General features: G+C 50.6%; 10 protein-coding genes across 10 annotated transcripts; 6 read left to right on the top strand and 4 right to left on the bottom strand.

Annotated features, from left to right (window-relative positions):
- Positions 1-764: 764 nt before the first annotated feature.
- On the top strand, positions 765-2,057 carry COL26b_008383 (uncharacterized protein; the record flags this gene model as incomplete). The annotated part of the gene is made up of 4 exons (XM_053181144.1): positions 765-959; positions 1,013-1,130; positions 1,172-1,615; positions 1,669-2,057. 4 exons carry the CDS (start codon positions 765-767, stop codon positions 2,055-2,057), a joined length of 1,146 nt encoding a protein of 381 aa, XP_053034891.1.
- A 176-nt stretch (positions 2,058-2,233) lies between these two features.
- Positions 2,234-3,777, bottom strand: COL26b_008384 (uncharacterized protein; the record flags this gene model as incomplete). Its single annotated transcript, XM_053181145.1, has 2 exons — positions 2,234-2,299; positions 2,566-3,777. The coding sequence occupies 2 exons, from the start codon at positions 3,775-3,777 to the stop codon at positions 2,234-2,236; spliced, it is 1,278 nt and encodes a 425-aa protein (XP_053034892.1).
- Positions 3,778-4,429: 652 nt separating this feature from the next.
- COL26b_008385 (uncharacterized protein) lies at positions 4,430-5,833 on the bottom strand (the record flags this gene model as incomplete). The annotated part of the gene is made up of 5 exons (XM_053181146.1): positions 4,430-4,456; positions 4,486-4,595; positions 4,652-4,988; positions 5,057-5,652; positions 5,710-5,833. 5 exons carry the CDS (start codon positions 5,831-5,833, stop codon positions 4,430-4,432), a joined length of 1,194 nt encoding a protein of 397 aa, XP_053034893.1.
- Positions 5,834-10,556: 4,723 nt separating this feature from the next.
- On the top strand, positions 10,557-11,168 carry COL26b_008386 (uncharacterized protein; the record flags this gene model as incomplete). Its single annotated transcript, XM_053181147.1, has 4 exons — positions 10,557-10,757; positions 10,806-10,842; positions 10,898-10,980; positions 11,040-11,168. 4 exons carry the CDS (start codon positions 10,557-10,559, stop codon positions 11,166-11,168), a joined length of 450 nt encoding a protein of 149 aa, XP_053034894.1.
- Positions 11,169-11,339: 171 nt separating this feature from the next.
- COL26b_008387 (uncharacterized protein) lies at positions 11,340-12,482 on the top strand (the record flags this gene model as incomplete). The annotated part of the gene is made up of 3 exons (XM_053181148.1): positions 11,340-11,919; positions 11,972-12,339; positions 12,399-12,482. The coding sequence occupies 3 exons, from the start codon at positions 11,340-11,342 to the stop codon at positions 12,480-12,482; spliced, it is 1,032 nt and encodes a 343-aa protein (XP_053034895.1).
- A 4,844-nt stretch (positions 12,483-17,326) lies between these two features.
- Positions 17,327-18,154, bottom strand: COL26b_008388 (uncharacterized protein; the record flags this gene model as incomplete). The annotated part of the gene is made up of 1 exon (XM_053181149.1): positions 17,327-18,154. The coding sequence occupies one exon, from the start codon at positions 18,152-18,154 to the stop codon at positions 17,327-17,329; it is 828 nt and encodes a 275-aa protein (XP_053034896.1).
- A 666-nt stretch (positions 18,155-18,820) lies between these two features.
- On the top strand, positions 18,821-20,115 carry COL26b_008389 (uncharacterized protein; the record flags this gene model as incomplete). Its single annotated transcript, XM_053181150.1, has 3 exons — positions 18,821-18,914; positions 18,978-19,795; positions 19,855-20,115. The coding sequence occupies 3 exons, from the start codon at positions 18,821-18,823 to the stop codon at positions 20,113-20,115; spliced, it is 1,173 nt and encodes a 390-aa protein (XP_053034897.1).
- A 728-nt stretch (positions 20,116-20,843) lies between these two features.
- COL26b_008390 (uncharacterized protein) lies at positions 20,844-22,109 on the top strand (the record flags this gene model as incomplete). The annotated part of the gene is made up of 2 exons (XM_053181151.1): positions 20,844-21,003; positions 21,064-22,109. 2 exons carry the CDS (start codon positions 20,844-20,846, stop codon positions 22,107-22,109), a joined length of 1,206 nt encoding a protein of 401 aa, XP_053034898.1.
- Positions 22,110-22,523: 414 nt separating this feature from the next.
- On the bottom strand, positions 22,524-23,008 carry COL26b_008391 (uncharacterized protein; the record flags this gene model as incomplete). Its single annotated transcript, XM_053181152.1, has 2 exons — positions 22,524-22,881; positions 22,938-23,008. 2 exons carry the CDS (start codon positions 23,006-23,008, stop codon positions 22,524-22,526), a joined length of 429 nt encoding a protein of 142 aa, XP_053034899.1.
- A 1,862-nt stretch (positions 23,009-24,870) lies between these two features.
- COL26b_008392 (uncharacterized protein) lies at positions 24,871-26,301 on the top strand (the record flags this gene model as incomplete). Its single annotated transcript, XM_053181153.1, has 1 exon — positions 24,871-26,301. The coding sequence occupies one exon, from the start codon at positions 24,871-24,873 to the stop codon at positions 26,299-26,301; it is 1,431 nt and encodes a 476-aa protein (XP_053034900.1).
- Positions 26,302-26,354: the final 53 nt, after the last annotated feature.

Below are 26,354 nucleotides of genomic sequence, written 5' to 3' on the forward strand. Positions count from 1 at the left end.
CTGTCCTTTGTCTCTGTCAGGCGCAGCGGACGGGAGTCGGCATTACCGTGACGAATGGTCCGAAGGGATAGCTCCGTACCATCCGCCCCGGCCGACCGCTGCGGAATGTGGGCGGCACCCCGGAACAAAAACTCTAAGAAATTGACGAATTGCCCACCGCGGACGACGCCGTGCAGTGCCACTTAGATTGAAACAAGCATTTCCTAGCGGCGGGACGACCTGTTTACCCTGCCCGACTTGTGGGATGCCTGCCGGCCCCTTACTGCAATCAGATTGGGCGAAGATCCTGATTACGCGTGCGCCTGTCAGTAGGCAGCGTAATCCCCTCATAGGCCAATCCCCTTGAATTTCGTCACCACGGGAGAAGCCACACCTTGGTCTATTCTTGGCGCTCTAGTTGGCTGGACGCGACTCCTTTACGGCTGTACGCGGAGGCGGATGTTTCCTGTTGCTATGTTTTTCATCTAGTTTCTGTTTCTTTACAGCAAAGGGGCGTTCTCCACAGCGATCTTCCGACTGGTAGACTTGTATCCCCCAAGTAGGAAAGCTTAGTATACCTTATTGAGCCGCGCAACATCCCTTAATCCTATGGGGCTGAGTTACCTCGTGATGTGGGATAGTGATTGTCCCGGTGCGAAGCCCTCGGCAATCATCATTTCGACGGTAGAAACATCTTTACAGATTCTGTATATATCTCCCTTGTTGCCAAGATGCCCAGATGATCATGACAGACCTGCTCATCCCAACTTCCCAGACACATCAATATGCGCTCGTTTACGTTACTGACTCTGGCCGCGGCAGCCGTCCCGGCTCTGGCTGACACTCACTACTTCTACTCTGGTTTCTTCTCCGGCAGCACCATCGTCGGCGTCGAGTTTGACGATGAGACCTCCTCTCTCACCCTCGTTAACAACATCACCACCGATGCGTCATCGGGATCAAAGTGGATCCATCTTGATGTAAGCTGGTGCTCCATACGTTGGTGTAGCGGTGCGGCTAACAACTCGTCTAGTCCCGCTTGAAGAACCTCTACGTCGGTACTACAGGTTACTTCCAGAGCTACACTATCACCGACGACCTCAGCTTGGAGTACGCTAGCAACGTTAGCTTGTCGTCAAACTGCAAGTCCAGTTGTGAACTTGATGCGAGAACCTAAGCTGACCCCCAACAGGCTCCAACGCCAACTTCATCACCTCGTCCACGGACTCCCCCTATACCGTCTTCGGAACCCCCTACGGAGGTGGATGCTCTTCCTTGGCCATCACAGTCGACGACAACGGCGTCCTCCAGGAGGCTACTGCGAATGTCACGTACGACAGCGCCGCCGGTGTCCACGGAACCGGCATGAGCCCTAACAACGACTTCATCTACTCTGCCGACGACATGGGCAACGCTGTCTGGGTTCACTCCTACGACAACACCACCGGCGAAGTCGCCGAGGTTCAGTACCTTGCTGCGGCCGAGGGCTCTGATCCCCGCCACCTCGCCGTTCACCCCAACGGAGGCTGGGTTTACGTTGTCTACGAGGCGGCCAGCACGATCGCTTCCTACAAGCGTGATGCCACCACCGGCAAGCTGACTTTCACCAACACCACCTACCCTCTGCTGCCCGATGGTATGTTTCATCATGTTTGGATTTGCCGAATACGCTTGCTAACTCCCACTCAGGATACACCAACTCTTCCTCCTACTGGGCCGACGAGGTCATGTTCTCCGTTCCCAGCAGCAACTCGAGCGCCACCGCGCCCAAGTACCTCATCGCTGCCACGCGATCCCGCACCGTTGGTATCCCGGGATACGTCTCGGCCTTTGCCCTTGACAGCTCCACCGGCGCTATCACCGAGCAGCTCTTCCTCCTCCCCACCACGAACAGCGGTGGTTCTGCGAACGCGGTCTCCCCTGCCAAGTTCAGCGAGGACTACTTTGGCATCACGGACAGCGGCTCGAACTTCCTGGAAGTATGGAAGATTGATGCTAGTGGCTCCTCTACGACTGCAGCAGCTGTTGCCCACCTCGGCCTGTCGTCTGGCCCGGCCAACATTGTTTGGTACAGCTAAATAGGGTTGTATTTATACATTGACTAGTGGAGGAAGTCATATACGAGGCATGTTCATAGCGTTTTTGATCTTCATCAATACAAACAGTCTTGTATTCAACTATTGCTGTACCTTGCAGTCCAACCTACTGAGCTGAGGCACCGAAAACAACTGCTGGACGTGGCCTTGCAGGTGGTCTAGTGATTGGCGGAGAACTTCTTGATGACCACCAATCCCAGCCATTCTTTCTGTTCCACGCTGCTCTGATCAACGAGTCGAACGCTCGAAAATCATATCTTGATAACTCCTTCTCAACGTTTAGCTCGCATGTCCCATTGTAGCGATTGTCCGGGCTGTTTGGCGCAACTGGGGTAGGGTCGTTATTCCCAAATTCCATCTTGCCGTCGCGTTCGGAAGACTCAATCCACGGGCTAGGGAGAAGGCCAGAGTCCAAGACAATGTAACGATTGGGGAACAGACAGTTTCTCATGTTTTCCAAACGTCTGAAAGGATGATTCAAGCATTGTACAGTATCGAAGTAGAAGTCGGTGAGATTCGTGAGCTTTGTGTGGATGCTGTTGAAAATGGTTTCCCACCTCCCTGAGAACGTGTAAACACGGTCGTCGTTGAACGTGAAACCAAATGCGCCATGCGGGCATCGTTCCCAATCATGGGTAGGCGTGCCCGACTTAGTCAGTAGTTCGCCATGGATACGCAGGTGAGAGGCGATGCGGCAGTTGAGCAAGCGCAGAGTTGTCAAGGATGTCTGCGCCAAGACCCAGTTGAAGTGGTCATGGTGGGAAATGACGAAATTGATGAGGTTGAGCGTCATGAGATGCGGGAATTCCAGTCCCTTTCCATCAAAGTAACCAGGAGCAGTTCCCCAGTACTCTTGAAAGCCAAGAGTCAATGTCGTCAGAGAGTCGGAGAGTTTTGGCAAGATCTCCTTTTGTAGGTGAGGTTCGAATAGCCATCGCTCCTTGCAATAAAGGTCGTGGTCGGGACCGTGCTCGTTGCATTCTTCCAGAACCAGGAGATCCAGCCGAGTGATGTGTTTGACTGTGTCTGCCATCTCCGACGTAACCAGGCTTTCGAGGGAAGTATTTTGCACGTTCTCCAGTCTCAGCCATCGTATGTTGGTGGCATCTGAATCCTTAGCCCGGGTTGCCATCGCGTTGAAGACCGTCTTGAGAGTTGCGGATCGAGCACCAAGAGGCTCAACGCCGTCCTCCCATCCATCATCCCAAGCCGTAGACTCTGCCCTTTCCCCTCTGCATTTGTCGCCGAAGTACAGGTGCAACATTCTCAAGTTCTTCAACTCAGTGATACGGGCCACAGCATTAGTGAATCGTGGGAACTCGCCCTTGTTCTTCCAGTCCTCCCAGATCTCCCAGTCACCGTCATTTGCCAAATCTTCGGGGGCACTCCTGATCACCGCGCACTGAGCCACGTTGCGGATGGTGTCATTGTCGACCATCTTGTTCCAGATTCGAAATTCGCTGCTGTCTGCTTCTTCTACATCTTCGTCCTCGTCAAAGTCGGCTTCCGGGGCATCATGGTGTACAAGCGTGATGGTCTCGAAGAGATGAGGTGTCGCAAGCGTGTTCCATTTCCGACACACCAATCGGGCGTTGGCGATGTCATGGTCGCCGTGCACGAATTCGCCGTACTCACCCTTCTCGTCGAAGAGCGATCGAAGGATAAGACCCAGCACCTCTGCCGGGAAATCGTTCAGTTCCATGGTGTGATTACTGTGATAAGTGTAAACAAGGAGAAGAAACTCGACCTCACTGTCATCCGCAGAAGTGCAGTTCAGCTGGCTTGATATATGAGAAAGCAGCCCCCACTTAGTCGCGAGCCTAGCTTCAGGGGTCTGTAGGCAGCACCGTGGCAGCCTAGAGCGGCAGAAGGATTGAGAGGCACAGTTGGCTATGCTAGGTCTAATACAGCTTTGCGATTTTACAGCGCCTCAATGGCGTTCCAAACACATGACATTGAAGGCTGAAGGTTGACCTATCTATCTTTCTAAAGTTTCAAGAGACCCAGGCCGATAATTTTGTGGCTATCTTGCAATTCGTTTACTCCTATCTCAACTGGCTTAAATTTCATGACGCATGGCGAGCTTGGATGTCTCAGTAGGTTCCTCACAGAAAAATTACGCTGGGCTAGTGGCCACGGGAATAACTAGAGCCGCGTTGATGTTGCCGAGCACAGATGTTGGGGCACTGAAAAGAGACGCCACACGCTACAACCAGGTGATCTGAGAAAAGCGAGATGACACAAAAAGGCATTTGTGTCGTTGGTTTCGGTGCTGTTTAAATTTCCCCTTAGTTCCGACATTCTTCATGATCCAGAAGTCTGTATGAATATGCACCATCGCTCAAGGCAGATATTCAGGTCGAACCCGGGAGTCTACCAGCCTGCGAGAAGGCCTAAAGCCCCCACTAACCGGCTCTGTCTCGGGCTTGTTCCTCCAGGCTTTCGAGGCCAGCTCCCGGACATCCTGCATAAGACCCTCGGGATGCTCCAGCGCAGCAAAGTGGCCAGCATCATCGCGTTCTGCAAATAGTTAGAAAACTAGATGATAGTCTTTCTGATCTGTCCTCTTTGCTCACCTTTGTAGAAAACAAGGTTGCCGGTTCTTTCCACAGCGCGCTTCGAACCTGGCTCGGTGTCCCACAAGAACGAAGTGTATCCAAAGGGCACCTTGATCCGGTTTTCCTCTTTCAGTGCAAACTCGGGGAACTTGTCGTGAGTCGGGCTCTCGTAGTAAGGCAAGGTCGAGGGTAGGATGCATCCGGTGAAGAAGTACAGCGATGCTGTCGTCAGGATCGCCTTCGTCCAGAAGGGCTTCTTCTGGTTCTCGGGGTTGGCTGCTTCGTTGTACTTTTCGCCGACCCACATCAGGATACCCATCGGGTTGTCGTGCAATGCAATTCCGATGGTATGAGGCTGAGATGCATGCGTTAGAATGAAGTCCAGCAGCTGGACAGAAGAGGGTCGGTCTAAAAGGTACTCACTCGGCTTCTCATGCAAACCGCATAGCCCATGTGGTTCTTGAGCCAATCTTCATTCCTCTCCGCCACTTTCTTCTCCCGCTCAGAGTATTCCACAACCTCAGGCATCGGGCTCGGGGCGAAGTTGAGATGCACGAGCTTGCAAGAGTCGGTGTACTTGGCTCCCAATTCACGACCAACAAACGATCCCCAATCGCCGCATTGAACCATGTATTCGTTGTATCCCAACCTTTTCATGAGTTTGTCGAAGACCCGCGCGTTATCCTGAAGCTTCCAACCAGCGCGTGGTGGCCAAGACGACCAGCAGAAGCCAGGCATGCTAGGAGAGACCACATGGAAGGCCTGGTCGTCAGGATTGCTCGGGCGTGTGAGCGGCTCCCAGACCTGGCTAAATTCCCAGAACGAGCCAGGCCAGCCGTGGATGGTGAGAAGGGGAATCGCGTCGGCATTCTCTGACTTGGCATGTACAAAGTGGATCTTCAAGTCTTCGATGGTGGTGATATGGTGTGGAACCTTGTTCATCTCCTCCTGTTCTTCATACCAGTCGAAACTGTCGGTCCAGGCATTGTAGAGATTCTCAGCCCAGCCATACTCAGGCCCTTGGGGTCATAGTTAGATAGGCCAAGCTTCAATGTTCAAATATGCAGTGATTTTACCGTAGTTTTTACCAGCATCAGGAACAACGGGTCGTCCTGGCAGTCTTGTGTCCTTCAGCTTGCGTTGCAGCCTGTCAACCTCCTCCTTCGGAATGTCAACTTTGAAGTCTTGAATCTCGGACATGATGGTTTACACTGCTGATTTGCACGAATCCTTGAAGACGAAAAGTCCCAAATAGCAGTCTAGAGTAGGTGTGCTACGAGTTCAAGCAACCCCTCTCGATGACATCGGATGAACACATGTTTCAATGGTGATGTAATCACGACCGAGTCCAATATTGGCGTGGGACGCTAGCTTGCCCAAGCGTGCTCATTATGTGCATCGGAGTGGTTCTGTTGGCGTACCTACGTCTGGAAATTCGGCCTTTCGCCGGTAAGAGAAAATAAATCAAAATCACACGGAAAAAAATATCGTCGGTCGTTCTCGTTGAATGTTTTCCCGTGTAAAGACCGATTGTCCGATCCGACAGTGGCCGCGGAGCTCCGCGAGTTGCTTGACACCGTCCAGTGGTTCAAGTGGATCTCTTCGGGGGATGCTCCGGCGGTATGTCCGTGCTTCCACACCCTGACCAAGTCGCTGGTCTTGTCTAGGTGAGGTTCTGTGCGCCAGCGCGTTTCGGTTCATGTAAAGATGTTCTACGAGGTGTGAGAAAATGACACCTAATAGTCTCGATTATTGCTAGTCGCCTGTGGCAGTAGGTTAATAAACAGGCCATGCAGGTAAAGCTTTAATCCACTCAGGGTGACATCCCGCCCTGTTGGCAGCGCAATGCGAAGAGACTCGACAGCTCTCTCGTCGAATGAGATCAAACACACGTGGCATCGCGCCGAAATGACTAGTTTTAACCCGGTGAAAAGACGTTTCCTGTTCTCGAGGTTCGCTCCTGATTGGAATAAAACCATGGGACGACCGGCGAAGGGGACCCGGCCGACGGCCGCTAAAATCGCCGACCCCCAAGTGTGGGAGCCGGAACTTGGTTCCCGATACCGAAACCGAGGACTCAATCTCAAAAGGGGTCGTGTCGTGGAGTCTTTAAATGCCAAGCTGGGTCTCAATCGAGCCAGGGGTCTAAGATATTAGAAAAAACACCCGAGAATTACGACTTATTCGTACCCGTACGTATGCAAAGGGCACTTTTCGCCTAAGTTGCCTGAGTGTTATTCGTACAATAGCCAATTGTGACGACGATTACTGAACAAGGCCGGCCCCTACGACAGCGATAAAAACCACACATCCGCAGGCCCAGGATCCAAAGCCCGCGGGCTCCGCGGAAACCACGGCGCATATTGAGCAACAGAGGGTGCACAATGAAGATCGCCAGCATCGATTTATCAGCATAACAGAGTCTCGGACAACTAAACGGACAATTGGTGTCCCAAAACAGGTGGTTTTGCAGAATTTTGTTCAGGAAAGCACTGCGTTGTGGTCGGCGACAACATCAGTGCCCGAGCGGTCACCGAGAGAGTTTCATGGCCATATCCTTCCCACCTCCATCCAGATCTGTCGAACCGATGAGTTCTTGAAATGAGGAGTCATATATGTCGAAAATCGGTTTGTTCAGAGTTGAAGGCTTTTGCAGTCACGCGTCACTCTCAATTACTACCCAGGCTGTATCGTCATGATCGTTCTCATTGCGGGAATCACTGGCAGCCTAGGGCGTCGTTTAGGAAGAGCTGCTAGGGCGCGCGGCTTGTCAGTTCGGGGTTTGGGCCGTGAACCCGCGAAACTGGAGGCCGACATGTATCGGGAATTGGAATCCTTCGTCACAATTCAGAACTACTACGATATTCCGGCCTTAGACGCAGCTGTCACAGGAGTTGATGCTGTCGTTTGCGCTTACACGCCAAACCCGATACTCGACCTCGATGCAAATCTTTTACTTCTGCGCGCTGCTGAGCGTGCGCACGTCAAAATATTCATCGCATCCTCTTGGAATAATGACTGGACGAGAATGAAGTTTGGAGAATTCGAACACTACGACTCGCACATCGCTTTTGAGCAACAAGCGGCAATGACAAGCCCCATCAACCCGGTGTACATCTTTACAGGGGTATTTGCGGACTTGCTATACACTCCATACGGACCCGGCGGATTTGATATCACTGGAGACATACCCGTCATGAAGTATTGGGGGGATGGAAACAAGCAGGTTCACTCTTGGACGGACCAGGATGATGCAGCGGCTTGGACCATCGAGATCCTCCTAAACGGAGAGGGCGTCAGGGAAGGCAAGGGCGGTTTCTTCAGGATACGATCCGGGGAGCACACCATCGAGGACCTAGCGTTGATATACGAGGAAGCAACTGGAACCTATGTCGAGGTAAGGCGCCAGGGTGACTTGGTGGATCTAGCCAACGAGGTCGCTGGCATGCGCAGGGAGAAGAGCAGGGCAAGATACATTGAATATCTACCTCAAACGGCTGCGCTCATAGCTGATCAGGGGCTTTGGAAGATGAAGGATACCGTGTCGTTGGAACATATTCATAGGCCAACTGCTTTAGAACAACATCTTAGGGAGAGATTTCGACAATAACGAGCGATGTTTCAAAGGTTACCACGTGAGAGAGGACTATTTATCTTATCACATGATCTCAAAAGCCAAATGGTCTCACCAGTGAACTCGTTCATTGACTTGGTCCCAAGCCCAGTCAGTTTGCGACGTATAAGGACAAACAAGGTTGTGACGTATCTTCTGATCCCGTGATTTTACTTACTTACAGCACTAACTGCTGTCACAACAATATGGATAGCGCAACTAATGATCCTTAGACTTGAGAAACTCCTCAATTCCATCATACGTCCAGTTGAATCTCATTCTCTGTAAGATGACTTCGGGTGAAACCTTGGCAGCTGCAACCCTTGAGTTCAGTTGAACTTGAGAAGCTCGCGGTCGCCTCGCACTGTCCCATGTCTTCAACACCCCAGCGAGGTCATTGGATATAAGACCTGGTCGCAAGAAAAGTCTAAGGGCTTCAGCATCCTCTAGTGCTTGATTTGCACCTTGACCCTGGTAAGGTACCATGGGATGAGCGGCATCTCCGATAAGTGCCACGTGCCCTCTTGCATAAGAAGGAAGGGGATCAGCGTCTCTTAACTGATAAAGCTTGACATTTGAAAGACTCCTTTAAGGTCACATAGGTCAGCATGCGACGCACGACTGCAGTGTAGAGTGAGGAATTGGCTGTTTTCTTACCTCATTATGGTGTGCAGCCACGGCGGAAAGTCTTCAAAATGGCGAATCATCTCTTCAAGGTCGCCATCTTGAGTCCACGACTCTTGACTCTGTTGTTTGAGAATAGAATCCGGGACAGCACAGGCAAAATTCATGATTTCTCTGTTTCTGCATGGATAGATGACAGCATTCCTATTAGACCCATCTGCCGCGATGAATGAGGCCAAGAATGTTCCGTCTTCAGACTTCAAAGCATCTGGTATTTCTCCAAGAAGTTCCGTTACCTGGGAGAGAGGAACTGTGAAACGGTACAGTGAGATGTTGGCTGGCACTGGCGGTGGATGCTCCAGCCCGACAACAGCTGCCCGTGTCTTTGAGTGGATGCCATCAGCACCTTTTTGGGTGATGTTAGTCTACCTGTAAAGCAACGTAAGAGTGATTCATACCGATTATCAAGTCAGCTTCAACTATCGATCCGTCCCCCAGCTGGATCAAACCATTTTCAGGGTCAACATTTTCAACACGTGACTTAAAAACGATCTTTGCTGGCTTTCCAGGCCATTCCGATCCCTCGCCGGTCGCGGCCTCAAAAAGCGCGTCTTTCAAATCCTGTCGGTGAACCATCCACCACTCAGAACCGAAAGCCTTGGCACAGTCCATTCGAGATTCTTTGAGTAAAGCTCCAGTTTGGTCGAAAGTGCGAAAGCCGCTCGACACAACAGCCTTCAGAGACTCTTTGTCCAGTTCCAAAGACTTTGCCATTTTTGTGCCGTTAGGCCCAAGACCAACGGCTGCTCCAGCCTCAGCTGTGTCGGACGCGTTGCGCTCGTAGACAGTAACATCATGTCGCTCGCGGAGAACTCGAGCCGCTGCAAGGCCGGCTATGCCGCCTCCAATTATGGCGACTCGCAGAGGCGTGTGCTCAGCCATTTTGGTGAAATCTGTTGTTTACTCTGGTTTCAAGCAGAACAGTCGCGTTTGGGTTGACTTCTTGAAGAGTGACATTTGCGTAGAGAGGGATGCTCAGTACACGGGCTTGATGAAGTCACATGTTCCACACTTAGAATGACGAGATTTGATATCTCATGACTCAAAGTTCTCATCGGCCTCCATCCCACTCGGCTTGAATAAACTAGTTCATACATCTCGGTCAAAATGAAGCCATCTGTTTCCGTGAGTTTTGATGGCCCAAGCTAAACTTCGCGTCGCCGGCCTTTCCGGCTGCCCCACCCGGATTTCGGATTCCGGAAATCGGGACTCACAAGCTGACATCGCATCCATGAGAATTGCTCCGAGTTGCACGCGGGAATCTTGCCGGAGATTTAGCATTGTGTCTTGGCTCGTCGATCTTCCCTTCCCGTTAGAAAGTGGTCGATCATCCGGCCAGGGTGGCCGCATTGACATCGAAACCAGGGTCTTGCCCACCAATGAGGAATTCACGATCTGTAATTGTCACGGCAAATTGCGGACTCCGGAGTGGCGATGAGAATTCTGCGACAGAGTGGGTTGCTGGGCCAAAGAAGAAAAATTGTCATGTCGTCAATGACACGATGATTCTCCGTGTAAGCTTGATTAAAAGGAAAAGAATCCAAAGAATCAAGAATCACGGCATCTTCGATGACTTTCAACGGTTAGCTGAAGTTCGAAATGACAATCTCAACCTTTTACTATTCCATGACGAACTTCGTGGCGGCTACGCCTGCAGTCTGGGCCTGGGTACTCTTGTGTGGAGTTGCCGCCCTGGTAGCCTTCCGCAACTCTATGCCAAAGACACCCAACGTTCCTCTTGTAGGATTCGATGTCAAAGATGCCAAGAAGCGGAAAGCTCAATACAGCTTTGATGCCCCAGGAATCGTTCAGAAGGGATACGAGCAGGTAGGACGCAATTGCCGGTTTAGAAGGTTGAGCTAATGATTGCCTTAGTTCAAGGATCGTATCTTTGGTGTCGACACTGCCGATGGTGTGTATATCCGTGAAGCGACTGAAAATCGTCGTCGCTTACAAGTAAACTTTAGGTGTTAAGCTTGTATTCCCTCATCAGTATGTGGAGGAGATTTCCAAAGAGCCTGGGTTGAGTTTCCACAACTCTCTCGACCATGTAAGTGGCGCGGCCGACGTAACTCCAAATGGGCAAGACTGACAGATCAATCTATCTAGGATTTGCTTATCGACTACACCTACATGGGAGGGCTGAAAGAGTTCTCTCTAACTACCTTCAAGAAAGAAATCATTCCCCACCTGCGTGAGTGGCTTTGCATGGAGAGTTATGTCGCCAGCATGTTCTAATGGCCATACCCACACAGCAAAATTCATTCCCGAGTTCACTGAACTTATTCAAGGCTACATTCCTGGCGCTCTGGGAGATAACGAAGGTAATGTCTTACTTGTTCTGGTATGGTGCAGCTTTTTGACATTTGATACTTCACAGACTGGACTCCGGTGAACATATATCCCAAGATGCTCCGCATGCTCGGTATACTCACCGCCAGAGTCATGATTGACAACAAGGCACCGCACAACGACACATGGATCACGCTTACTACGGAGTATGTCCAGTCAGGTACATCATATGCCCACCAGCTGAAGTTCTGGCCTGGCTTCATGAGACCATTGGTTCACAGGTTTCTGCCGGAATACTCCGAGATTCAACGTCAGTTAAGTGACGGGCGGTCTATTCTAGTGCAGGCCATTGAAAACTTCAACAAGCGAGAAAACCAAGGATCACCCGAACCACAGCCAACGAGTGTCTTGTATCATATGTCACGCAAGGCAGCCGGAACCTCTTCGTCGATCATCGATATGCACCTCAAGGAACAGATGAATCTCGCAGTTGGAGGCATTCACACCACATCAGCCGTTTTGACGCAAACTCTTTTCGAACTCTCTTCTCATCCTGAGTATGTTCCGGAGCTGAGGCAGGAGGTTGTCGATACCCTGCGCAAGTTTGACGGTGTTCTCTCCAAGGCAGCTCTGTGGGATATGCACAAGCTTGACAGCTTCATCCGCGAAGCCCATCGTTTAAACTCACCTAATCTGAGTATGCAACTTCCCATTTTCCCAATTGGCAATATACTAACTGAATTTTCCAGCTACCCTGCAACGACGCGCGACAAGGGATGTCACCTTATCAGATGGCACCTTCATTCCCAAGGGTACCAAGCTTGAGTTCCCTACCTTTGCAATCCACCGCGATACCGACTTCTACGAAGATGCGACCAACTTTGATGGATACAGATTTCTGAGGAAGCGTCACGAGGATGAGGAGACCAGTGCCAAGCATCACTACGTCAGTGCTCGCAAAGATATGTTGGGATGGGGTTACGGAAAGACGGCTTGCCCCGGCCGATTTCTCGCCGACATCGAAATCAAGCTCATCGTCGCCTTCATTCTTCTGAACTATGATATCAAGAATCCAGAGGGTCAAGGAAGGCATAAGAGTGTCCACTTTGAGAACCAGGTAAGATAAGCTGGGAGAGCCATTCCCTTCACTGACCAGAGCATTAACCTCATTCTCAGGTCTTCCCCAATCCATCAAACCCGGTCCTGATCCGCAAAATACAACGGGAGGGACTTGATGGCATCAAGACTGGTAGAAACTAGGATGATTGTGCTCCCATCATAGGTGCAGGCCATGTCTTTTATCAAATACATCTAGTATGAAATGGAAGACTGATGAAAACGAGACTGTGAATTTTCGTTCTTCTCTCCGCCCTCTATCCAAGCCGACTCAATCGTCTCGCTGCCGCCACCTTTGAGACCTTTCTCGTACTTCAAAAAACAAAAGTTGTTGCCTTCTCCCTGCCTTGAATTCTTTTTACCTGTCTTCCAGGCAACGCCAACGCAGTGTCCATGCACACTTTGCGAACTCAGATGTCTCTGTCACTCCTTCACTCAGACTTAACTGACTGAAGTGTTCAATGTAACCCTCCTGGAACAATTTGTGATTCTCTCTTGCCATCTTAGGTACCTAGTTCATCTGGCACAATTAGACAGTTTTGAGCTGTCTGAAGCGGCAATTAGTAAACATATTCTCTCCGGCAGAATTGCCATCGTGCGGACCCTCATGGGCTTCTGAACATCGCGGTCAGATGGGCTTCTAGGTCTTGGTCTCTCGCCGGCTAACAAACCAACCAAACGCCTGGCTGATTTCCCGACTTCCAAAATGAGCATGGTATAATCAGGCTGAGATGACACGACTTTAAAACAAGTGCCGAACTCGTGACTGAACCTCCCGTTGTAGGACAAAATCTGTGTGACTTTCATCTCGGTTTGAAATCGAACTGGTTGGCTGTGCGTGTATTATATCTAAACACAGGTGCGTATGCCAGAGGCTTGTACGAGCATCCCTCAGAAACACGAGGTATCACAGCACTCGGCTATACTGTTCGTTCATGCGAAGGTCTGAGCCCCCAAACCCAACAGCAATGACGCTAATACTTGAACGTTCGACCTAAGCTCGGGCTGGAAAGTTCCGCATCAGATATCGAAAGGCTCTGGGGGCTGGCTGGGGTAATGTTAAAACCTATCAATATCTGTGGCAGTCGGAAACTCCTGTCAGAAATTGTCTTGTGAGCGGGCAATTCCTTTGCCGGACTCCACTCATTAGATGCTGGACGTCCATTACCCGTGCAACAGCTCACCGCCATTATCAGCCCTCATCGTTCAGTCTTGCTGGGTTATCTCTTTACAAGAAGGATCTCAATAATTCGAGCTTGTTTCCCATGATCAGCAGGTTTGCGAGAACAACTGGTTGTAAGGTCGTTGCAGAGTGGAGGACGTGTGACTAGTCGACTTTCAGAGCTGCCGTGCTTCTTGAAACCTCTACAAGTTCTTACTTAAAAAAGCTTCGTATAATTAATGATTAGTTTTGCGATCAGATCAGGACAACTGCAGCAGACTGGCAGCTGTTGCCTGAGGTGCATCTGTCGGAGCGCTTGACACTTGAAGAGCTTACGTTGCGATGCACCTGAATGACTCCAAACGGGCGTGCCGTAGTCAGACGTCTAGGTTGATGTACCGGTTGGACGAATCACAATCTTTGGTTCGGGAACGTCATGGAACATTTGTGTGCCTACGCAAGAAGTTGTGTATGCTGAAGGTTCTGTGTTAAGTTGGCCACATGCGGGAAGCTGAAACAATTTGCATAATTCATACATACCAAACTTCATAGTATCAATATCTTTGGGTCAGCAGATATCCGGTTTACATTTGTGCTAATTTGCTGGATTTGGCTGCCACTCGAGGGCGGTCTTGATGTGAATGATACGATACAGCCGACAGATTCTGGTGGTACCTGAGACCGTGAGTGGTCAATATCTCGGCAACTCATGGACATTTGGCATCTAACCTGAACCGTTCATTTGTTTGGAAAAGGTCTGCAGTGGAAATTTGATACCTTGTCCCACATCAACTTCAAGATTGTTTCGTGATCACCGCGGTTGCGCGACATGATGATGTGCGCATCCCACCGGGACATCGGATCCCGTCAACCCCAGATCCGCGAATGGACGGGTCATATGGACCCACATAGGCCACAGCGTTTTACAACTTACTCCTGCATCTTCCCTTGCAGGCCGTCTTTCCGTCCGAAATCCGACATCACATCAGCTCAGCTTCCCGGAAGAGACAGTGTCGCCCACCAACTTCCTCCATCCAGTCCACGCCGCAGGTACTGTGCTGCATCTACCGTAATCGCGGCACCCTCGGATCTGAATTTCCAGAAACGAGCCACCATTCCGGCGTTTGCCGGTAGCCTCCTTACGAATGATGGCTGACTTGGAACAAGTGGCTGAAGAAGCCGGGCCGAGGAACCGGGCTGTAAGTTACCACTGAGATTATCCATGAGGCTCCGTTGCTGACTACGGGCTTAGTGTGATTTGTGTTTCTCTAAGAAGGTAGGTTGAAGCCTCCATCATCCGGACTCATCTTACTACCAGGCTAACTTGCTGTGTAAGATCAAATGTGATAGAGATGACCCCTGTGCCAATTGTGTAGCAGCATCTGCTCCATGTCTACGAAGACGACCAAGAAGAAGAGTCAAAAACACGGCAGAGCCAATGTCAGTTTGGTGATGGGTTACAAGCTTTGAGGGTTTCTACAAGTCAGAGCCGTATCTGACCTAGTTCCATCACAGTCAACGCAGATTTCAAACCGCGGCCTATCTTCCAAATTGGCGTAGATCCCAGTCGCCTAGAGCGCCCTCAATCACTTCAAATCCTGCAACCGCTTCGGCAAGACTACAAACAGCCCCAGAACCTACTAGGGATCTAAGTACTGAACCGCAGTCTCAGAAGACACCGGTATCTCAACATGGCAGGCAGTCAATTTCGTCCAGTAGCACTGAACGAGGACCCGCAACGGTGCAGGCACAACATCATATTCAAACAGAGCTTCAAAGCCGAGCTGGACTTGACGAGAGCAAGCGACAGGTTTTAGAGTCAGCTCTGGCTTTCGCGACGAACAACACCCTCCCTGCACTCGCAATTGACCCTGAAGGCTACGCGTCGGAACCCACCGACCTCTCCGATGAAAGTCACTATCCATCAGTTGAGACCCTTCATTTCATGCTGAACAGCAAGTGCATTCCCTCACAGAAGCTGCGACAATTGCAAGGAGCAAGTAACTAATTAATTGCTAGGTCCGAGAAAAGAGGCTGGATTGTGTTTCATACTGGACATGGGTAGTGTAATCTCACCTAAAACGTTTGAGAAACAGGGTCTCGACTTGATCGAGAAGAAAGTATCAGGTGCAACTTACCTCCACTACACAGTCAATGTCAACTTCCTGGCTTGGATCTATCTCGGGGCAACGAACTCAGAGCCCGGTACTCTCATGCATGCGCATCTGCTCACAAGGCAACAGCAGTATGAGAAGAACATACTTATAGCTCTGCATCGTATTGGGGTTCTCGATCCCCCAAGTATGTCGCTGTTCCAGGCACTTTTGTCAGGGGTAAGCGCCAGTGAGTATCTACATAGTTACCGAAGACTGACGGCGTATAGACGATGTACATGTTGCTCTCTGGCAAGTTGGAGAAGTGCTGGCAATTGAGTACTGCTGCATGTCGTACTTGCATGGCTCTTGGCGGCCCTCAACTCATATCATCACCATCTGACAAATTTGGGTCTGAAGAAGCTCGATATGGCCTTTCTCTTTGTTACATGTTCGACAAAGCGTTGGCATTGAGTATGAACCGGACAGCATGTTTGCCTGACATGAATCTCGATACTACAGACCTACTCGGTCCTGATCCAGCAAAGCCACATACATACCTGCTTCATGTGTACTTGCGGCTAGCCGAGATTCAGAACGAAATCGATCATGGCTCCAGAGAACGGAGTAACTCGAAGGACATGCTCTCCAGGGTTCAATGCATGCAACAGGAAATGTGGAAGATTAAAGAAACCATTCGGGAGGTGGGGCAGTTCTTTATTGGCTGGCACACAACATTGAAGACACGAAAGTTCTGACATGATGCTAGTTCCGCAACACACAGCTCCAATCTAAGGATAGCTACCTGAGAGGCGAGTGGATGGGAGTCGACTTCGCCTACCATTCCGTCATGACTTCTGTGGTGAAGCTCCATCCATACCTAGCTGAAGACGTTGGACTGCACCAACAGCTCCTTGGATTCGCCCGAACGTCACTATCATCTCTCAATGATATGCTATTACATGCCAAGACTCTCACAGACATCCATAACTTCAGGGTTTCCGTTTCATGGTGAGTCGTTCCTCTGTGGCAATTGAAGCATTGCTAACACTCTCAGGCTTGTGCTTTTCTACCCGCTATACCCCTTTTTCGTGCTTTTCACTCACGCAGTCAGCGTCTCCAGCGTACAGGATTATCAACTACTAGCAAACGTCACGAATGGCCTGCGAGAATTCAGTGGGCAGAACTCAGCTTTGATGGGTGTTCAAAAGCTTTTCGAGGGATTCATGGCATTGTGTAAGCCAACATTCAGGAAAGACTCTCGGACTCAGACATCAAGCGTCGTACAGGAGGCAACACAGTCCACAGCAAGAGGGGCTAGCCCGCCCTCTGCGCAAGGGTCTTCACAGGTGCTGGAAGCATCGGAACAAAACAGAGTTGCGGTGCCCAGGTGGACAAACCCATTCGCAACGATTGCTGAGGAGGATGCAGACAACGCATGGAGCTCTGCCAATAACCATAGTTCGGGGGTCATTCCAGACTTCAGTTCATTGGAAGAACACGATCTGTCAACAGAGTTGTACAATACGCAGCCTTCTATTGGGTGGATCGATGCACCATGGCCCTCAGCAAGTCATCCATAACTGCAACTATAATTGAGTTGAATCTATTTCACAAGATGGAATCACAGCATTACGTTTTAATGTCTATGCATTGCATCTGTAAGGCAAGGCTGTGGCATTTGCACGAAGACAATGCTCTCTCGGTCTACTTCGATCAATTGATACCTGGAACTAATCGAAAAACATTCCACCAGAAACATTTATGCTCGCGCCGTTGATCCAGCTAGCTCTCTCCTCAGCCAGAAACGAAACAGCGAAAGCAACATCTTCAGGCAACCCAATCCATCCATCGACTGGAGTCCGCGCATCGAGGATCTGAGTCAGAAATGCGTTGCCCATCTTCTGAAGTTCGCCAAGAAATTGCGGTGTTTTAACAATACCGGGCGACACCGCATTGACTGTGCACCCATAAGTTGGCGGGAGGTCCTTGGCGAGACATCTGGTGAGAGTTGCAATTGCGCCCTTGCTAGTCGCGTAGGCCGTCTGAAGAATCTCAGGGGATGTAGCAACTTCGGACGTAATGTTGATAACTCTGCCGCCCCCGCCCTCAGGTTTCGGAGGTAAGTAAGGCAAAGCCGCTTGTGTGACGAGAAATGCGCCCCGAACATTCGTGTTCATGGTAGTATCCCAGAGATTGACCGTGGTGTCTTCGACCTTGGTAAGCGTCGCCTTGGCAGCGTTGTTGACGATAATGTCAATTTTTCCGAACTTGTCGACGGCGGCTTTGACGAGCTTAGCAGGTCCATCTACAGTGGATATATCTGCTTCAACAGCTATCCAAGGGGTGTTTAGGCTGTTTCCGACTTCGTTGGCGGCACCCTGCAGATCTGGCCAGCCATAGTTGATCACCACCGAGGCACCTCGGGCTGATAGCTCTCTGGCTACTGCAGCACCGATGCCTGATGAGGATCCGGTGACGAGAGCCACCTTCCCGGCGAGAGCATTTGGGTTTGCGTCCCGAGGGGGGTTGATGCGCTTGCGGCTCGCGATGGCTTCCATGTTGTTTCTGGACGGCGTTTTGGCGTGGATACCTTATAGAAGACAAGCTTTCACTTGAGCAGATCGATTGAGAAATAGTTTGCTGAATGTCTTTGATTCTAGCAACCACACAGGATTCAAGCACTTGGTCCTTGAGGTACATATCTAAGACCACATCAACTTGGATGGAGGACAATCCATCCCCGATGCAGCCGCCGGCTCCGATCGTTGACCCAACAAGCATCTCTTACACGGAAAGCCTGTGCCACGTAATTCCGCCGGCCAAACAAAATTATGGCTCTAGCCAATTTCAAGATCCACGTATCGCCATTTCCATGGCGATGATTCAGTTGGGTGGAACCCCGCTGCAAGCTGCACGGCCCCGGATTTCGGCCGGAACTCGCACGATCATACTTTCCGGCACCGCCTCATGGAGTCATCTTAGGCCAAAGCAAGATCTACAGTCTTGTTCGACTTACAATCCTTACTAAGCGATAATGGCGTTGATATGGTGAAGTTACTTCGGCCTACTGCTGAGGGCCGTCGGTGATGGTTATGTGGAGTCAAGGTTAATGCCAAAAGTCCCGAATCAACCAGGCAAGTCATAAGTTGACCGCCACTGATCGCAACAAACTTGAACATCTTTGAGCTAGACTAGCTTGACCTCTTTCCTTCTCATCAATCAACATGTCAATCTCATTTGAGGACGCCTGCGCTGCCGAGACGCACCCAGACGCCGACGGAGTCACGGGATTGGCCGTTTTGGCTGTTAACAGCACCGGTAAGACCATTCGATGGGCTTTCAACAACACAATCGAGGGGAACATTTACTCACTCCTTGTAGGAGTGCCCTTCATTGAGAAATATTACGGTAGAAGAAGCGCTATCGGATCTGACAAGATCGACAGAAATAGTGCCTTTTGGATCTACTCCATCACCAAGACCATCACTGCTATTGCAGCCCTGCAATGTGTTGAGCGCGGCGAAGTTCAACTCGATGAGCCCATTTACAATATTCTCCCTGAGCTAAAGGACTTCGGTGTACTTGGCTACGACCAGACAGGCAATATTGTTCTCACACCCCACAAAGGGAAGATTACCCTCCGTCATTTGCTATCTCACACCAGCGGAGTAGGTGTGGATCTGTTTGATCCGCGCCTTCAAGCATGGCGTATGTCACGCGATGAGCACCCTCAAGCCTTTTCGGGAGACTCGAAGAAAGCTTACACCATTCCCCTCCTGTTTGAGCCGGGCCAAGGATGGGCCTATGGAGGCGGTGTCGAGTGGGCCGGTATGGCTGTTGAGAGACTGACCAAGGTGAAGCTTGGGGAGTATATGAAGAAGAACATCTTTGATCCTCTGGGAATGACTAGCACAACATTCCATCCGGACAAGAACCTGGATATTCAGAAGCACCTTGTTGAGACCAGCACGAGGATTTCAGATGGGACACTCGTGCCGATGACCGGACCATACCCCGGGGTGACTGAGGATGACAGTGGCGCCATGGGGCTAGTCTCAACGGTTCCAGACATCGCAAAGCTCACAGCCGATCTCCTCAAAGAGACGCCGAGCTTACTTGGGCCAGAATACCTGGCGGAGTTATTCTCGTCCCAGTTTAGCCCCGACTCACCGGCAGCTAAGATGCTTTCATACGGAGCGGTAAGTCTCTCCCCAGGTCTCGGATTGAAGCGATTTGAATGCTGATGATTGAAATACAGATGATGTATGGCCGCCTGACCGGGGAGCCATACGATCCCGAGAAGGTGGGACAGGCTCCAGGAGCGTACTTTGTCAAAAAAGATACGCAAGGTCTGCCAGGTGGAACTCTCGTGATGACAGGAATTCCAAATCTGGTGTGGTTTGTCAATCGCGACAAGGGAGTCGGTGGGCTTTACGCCAGTGCCATCATGCCCCCCGACGATGCGAAGAGCACCGAGTTGATTGCTGGTTTCTTGAGGGAGGTCTTCAACAAGGACTGAGCAGTCGCATGCGGCTTAGTCCGTCTAGTCACTGAAAACACGATGGTCCATGTCAACCGCAATCATACTGCCTAGACTTCTTAACAAAGATTGGCTTTATCCCACCTCCTATTCATTGACTGAGAATGAATTGACAATGGATGTCCGTTTCCCCACCCTCTGCGCCGGCGCCTGGACCCCACGCTTCGGCCCCGAGCGTTCACATTTTCCCTTGATCGGGGTCGGACGCCAACTTGAAAGCTGCCAACGCCCCGAGCGTAGGACGAATGATCGGACATTGCTGACTGCAAGTCCGTACTTCAGATGGTATCCCAGGCTAGATCTGGTTTTGACAGTTGACAGCTACTCAATTGATCACGGAGTGTCTTTCTCAGTTGTAACATTCATTGTATTAACCCCATATTTAGCAGTCAAGGTTCATGTTGGGCGTTTGCGACTGGAAATTGAAATCCGAAAGGGTCCCCACGTCGCGGGTTCCACGGCTTCCATGAATGTTCAAAACCCAAGCCTCCCTTCCGTACACACCTGCATATCTGTACATTTGTATGGCCTTGGGCTGCATTCTTGAAACAGTGCTCGCCAATTCTGTGGGTGCGAGCGACCAAAAACATCAGGTGATGACAACATATATACCGAGAGTCTTGTGAGAAGGATGAAGGTTTTTAGACTGATATCACTCGCTTACTCGGCTGCTCTCACGTTGGTTTTCGCTGCGAGTGCATGACACGATGTTCAGCTTCTGGGTGTCAGTAGCCTTCTGGGCAGGCCTGTCTTCGCAGGTTCCGTTGCTGGAAACGAGGCAAAACGACAAAGCTTCCAGGCCCCTTCAATTCAGCAGTGATGGAAACTTCAAGATTGCCATCTTTGAGGATCTCCACTTTGGAGAGAGTAAGCTCATATTGGTCATTAAGAGACAGAAAAGAATTTGCAATCGCTGACGTTCCACAGATGCCTGGTCATTCGGTCCAGCCCAGGACAAGAAGACCGTGAAAGTTATGAGCGATGTTCTCGACAAGGCCAAACCAGACTTTGTTGTTTTGAATGGCGATCTTATCACTGGCGAGAACGCATTTCTCGAAAATGCCTCATTTGTTCTCGACCAGATCGTCCAGCCTATGCTCGATCGCAATCTTCCGTGGAGCAGTACATATGGCAATCACGACTATCAATTCAATCTAAGTGGTAGTGACATTCTCGCCCGCGAGGGAAAATGGGTCAACTCCAGGACTCAGAAGATGGTCTCAGGCGATGTTGGTGTCTCCAACTACTACCTGCCAGTGTACGCGTCGGATTGTACCAAGGACAGCTGCGCTCCAGAGCTTCTCCTTTGGTTTTTCGATAGTAGAGGTGGCTTCAAGTATCTCCAAAAGGATTCGTCAGGCAACCAAGTCGGTAACCCAAACTGGGTGGATGAGAGCGTCGTCTCATGGTTCAAGTCTACCAACTCCGACCTGGTCAACAAGCACAAGAAGAACATTACCTCACTTGCATTCGTACATATCCCACCAGATGCCTCACGCGCCGTACAGGCGAAAGGCATCGACCCGGCCAAGGAGCCCGGCATCAACCAAGATAACCCCCTCTCTCGACAGTCCGAAGGATGGTGCAGTGATGGCACCAACAAGGATACATGCAGCTACGGCGGCCAAGATAAAGCTTTTATGCAAGCCGTTACTGCGACTCCGGGTATGCTTGCAGTCTTCAGCGGTCACGACCACGGGAATAGCTGGTGCTATAAGTGGAGCGGCGCTGTCAACGGGCTGAGCGTTGAGGGCACCGGTGTAAATCTGTGCTTCGGTCAACGCTCGGGTTATGGAGGGTACGGAAACTGGATTCGGGGGTCGAGACAACTGTTTTTGACGCGAGACAATCTGTCAAAGGGTGTTGTGGACACTTCAATACGACTGGAGTCCGGAGATGTCGTCGGGTCTGTTACGCTAAACTCAACGTACGGACAAGATCAGTACCCTGTTACCCCGGATCAACGGACATAAAGTCGTCCGCGGCCTTTCCGGGACCTGTATTGGAGGACGGATTGAACTTGAAAGATGGCCGGACGTGTCCTCAATTGTTTTCATGAGTACCCAGTCCAGACTTTTGATTTCGATGCACATATGATGGCTTAATTTAATCCTAACACAGGATTCTCTACCAAGTCAAAAGGTCAATCATCACATCGACATCTATCGCGTGCAGATTAAGACAGAAAATTGCCGGTCATTGACGACGTTAAGTCCTACTGGTATTAATACGTAACCGACGAAAGGATGACCGGTGACCTGCAAGCTTCTTCAGGCACATGCCTCAATGAATGAATTTCTATCGCGTGATTTCAGTTACATCCATGGACCCTTAAGCCACCATTCTAGCTTCCCAAGAGCCCAGCCTCAACGACAAGTAAAGTTGTTTCACTCGTCCTGGGTAGCCTCTTCAGTCACATCACGTTTCGGCGGCCCATGCGGGTCACCCTTAGATGGCGGTGCAGGACCGTTGGGCCGCTTCACAAGTCCCAGATCTCGCTTAGGGGGAGTTGAGGGATCGCCCTTAGAAGGTGGCGCTGGCCCATTAGGCCGCTTGACAAGCCCGACCAAGGACCGCTTCGGGGGTCCGTGTGGATCTCCCTTCGAGGGCGGTGCTGGCCCATTGGGACGGCTGACGACCTCGATGTCTCTCTTATCCTTGTTTTCGGCCGAATGAGAAACTCCAGACAGAGTCGCGTCGGAGTTTCCCAGGCTTCGGGATTCGACGGTTACCTCATTGCCGGAACTGACCCGGAATTAGTCAAGAAGCCAAACATAGACGTAGTTGTGATATGAACTTACCGCATCTGAGGAACGCCGTAAACCCCACTGAGAGTCAACGCCATGAAAGTGGCGACCTGGAGAAACTTCATTGTTGTGATGATCGGGCGATGCAGTACCTTGATTCTTTGCGTATGGGTCTTAACAGAGAAACCTGGGACAAGTGGCAGGAAATGCGTGTTTAATAGTTTGGCATAAGTCGCAATTTTGTACTCGGATGAAGTGGAGGGCTGGTCTCAGAAGTAGCCGGTTAAGCTTTATTAATTTGCAAGGTTAGGAACGATCCCTACATGAAATAGGAGGCATGTTTGCTTCGAAGCCTGGGGATGGTAGTTCCCCAATGGATGTTAATATTTGGTATTCCAACCGGAAAGAACACAACTATTCATTTTCTGGGGTCCATTTATTGTATTATAACAACTTGAATCGGCCTTCCACAGAAACAAAACACGATGTGGTGCCAACTCATCACTCTCGCATTCGTTGCCAGATGCTCTGTGCCCAACATCAGTACGACTTCTTAGTGTTCAGACCTAGTACTATTCCATTCTACAACAGGACATGCAATATGAGACCTCCAAAGTATTGCGGACTTTTCCCACACGCGGATAAACAAAGCCAGTTATGAGAATATTGTCGCTGGTTAGCCTGAATTGAAATCAGATATGGGGCCGGCTGGGTTTGTGGAGACCGGAGCTTAACTGCACCACGGAACGCAACAAGAGGCCGAATGGATTGAATGACGCAAGCAGCAACACAAGAAGGAAATTTAGGGCGGGACTTACCATAAAGGTGTCTCGAAGATATTCCCGCAACTCTGGTTGTTGGGTATTGCTTGCTCCAAACTCCAGCTAACTTCAGTCATCCCGTCACCGAATTTCTTTGCCTCCGGCACCGAAGATCTACCCGATTGGCCGCGACGGTGATTGAGACGAACCCGACGTGACCGAATGGTACATCAGAAGATTGACAGGAAAGCTTTCTTTTGAAGACGTTCTTTTGTCGTCCGTGCGGCTGAGGGCGAATTCGGGCATCGTGATTGAACGAGCTGTATCGTTCATCTGTAGTGCTTCCTGGCAACGATGTTCCGCAGACGATTGCCTCCATGTTAGCGGGATCATATGCAAGAAAAGAATCACCGCTGCTACGAAATACCTAAATGTAAGGAGACCTTTGCGTCATACACGACCAATTCGATTCGACGAAGGGAAACCCTGAATAGCTTTCAAACACATAAGACTACCTTTTTGGTGACAAAGCTTTTGAAATTTAACTCCGACAGAAGGATCTAAGAACGCGGCGCATCTGCTTTCATTTGACGAAAGTGGCGCGGAGACAGATGGCTGTGAACCCGGCCACGGCCACGAGGTCAGGGAACCGGCAGATCGGCACAGCCAAACGGCAGGTGCTGCGCACTCTCAACTTGCAGGATTTGGGTATTATCCGCGCGGCTCATACCATGAAATTGCCAGCGTCAGCAACCTAAGGCTTTGAGCCACTCAGGATCTTTGACACTAAGGTAGGGCGCCATCTGCGGCAAGCGCTCTTAATTCTTACCACCTCGACTACCAGCCAATCACGATCCATCCTTCCCGATGTTATGTCCGGTACGCAGCTGCCTTCGGATATTCAGATCATGGCTATGAGCGATGGAGATATCACGAACAAAAGAAGTTTCTGTCGCGACGTGTCCACGATGCGGTAAAGGGATATAAGAAGACTGGGGGTTCCATCTGGGGGGTTTTGTAAAACAAGAAGAACAAGACATCAACAGCCACCACAACTAGTTTTCGGCAAGATCTAGTAGCTTCTCAGTTCACAGCTTACGTCTTCCAATTATTTGATCTCAATCAGACATTCCAACATGCGAGTCTCCGCATACTTTCCGACCTGTCTTCTAGGGGTCTTACTCAATGCTCCAGCTGCCAACGCATCGCCAACACCAAGCAATGGCATGGTGGTAAAGACAACTTCAGGTCAAATCACGGGCTTCATCAACTCTACATATCCCGATGTTCGCCAGTTCTTAGGTATTCGTTATGGGAAGCAGGCGACACACCAGTTGCGCTTTTCCCCACCTCAACGATATACAAGCAACGCACCCTTCAACGCCACCAAGACACCTGACGCGTGTCCTCAGTTTGTGAGCACTTTGCATAACATCATCAATGATGCTGTCACCGAATACAACAACTTCGCTCCGATCAGCGAAGACTGTCTCTCTCTCTCAGTGTGGGCGCCGAAGAACATCAGCAAAGACGACAAAGTGCCGGTCATTATATGGATTCATGGCGGCGGACTCCAAACTGGTTCTTCGTCTGTGCCTCTGCAGCAACCTCCGGGATGGATCCAGCGCAGCAAGAGTCACATTGTTGTGGCAGTGCAGTATCGTCTGAACATCTTTGGCTTCCCCAATGCCGCTGGCCTCAAGCAGTCCAACTTAGGCCTCATGGACCAGCGCATGGCCATCGAGTGGGTCAGGGACAACATTGAAGCATTCGGTGGTGACCTGAACAAATTGGTTCTTTGGGGTCAGTCCTCCGGCGCTGCATCTATAGATGCGCAAAACTTTGCGTTCCCCGGCGATCCTATCGTTAAGGGGTTCATCCAAGACAGCGGTAATGTCTTGATTCCACCTTCCACTGGCCTTGCCACACTTGATCCCATGCACAGGAACTTCTCGTTTGTGGCGAAAGAACTCGGCTGCCCTCCCGTCCCGGATGCTGAGCTGGCTTGCATGCGTTCCCAGTCAACTGAGCGCATCGTCAACTTCCTCGCGAACTACACTGATACCATGGCAACGCCACCCCTGAACTTCATCGCAACTCCGGACGAGAAGTGGGTGTTTTCCAACTACACAGATCGCTATGCCAAGGGCCTCTTCAGTGATCGTCCCGCGATCTTCGGCTCCAACCTGCGCGAAGGAAACATCATGGTCCCGTTCCCAAAGCACCCAGTGCACATGGGCGTCAATGATACCCTGTCCGAGATGCGGACGCTCGCCCTTTTTCAATGCCCAGCTGCACACTCCGCCGGGATGCGAGAAGCCGCCAAGCGAAAGACGTACCGGTACCTTTACAGCGGCAACTTCACTGATATCAGTCCGTACTTCTGGGCCGGCGCATATCACATGACTGAACTGCCTCAGATCTTTGGTACGAGGGGAGATTTCATAGCTGCTGCTTCAGATTATGAAGTCCAGACAAGTGAAGCGATGCAGGACTTGTGGTTGGGGTTCGCACAGAACCTGGATGCCCCAGAAAAGGCAGGTTGGCAAGAGGCCAACGGCGGCAAGATGCTCATGCTCGGAGTGCCTGGAGGTCCTGGTGTTCAAGTGATTGATGAGATGGTAGTCGATAATCCATGCAAAGCAAACGGAATGTGAGTTGTTATGTCATGCTCTGACCGAGAGGGCGGTGTAACTTGGCTGTTCTTATC

Source organism: Colletotrichum chrysophilum (assembly GCF_026319265.1).
Source record: "Colletotrichum chrysophilum strain AFK26 chromosome Unknown scaffold_73, whole genome shotgun sequence".
In the NCBI taxonomy this organism is placed as follows: Eukaryota; Fungi; Ascomycota; class Sordariomycetes; order Glomerellales; family Glomerellaceae; genus Colletotrichum; species Colletotrichum chrysophilum.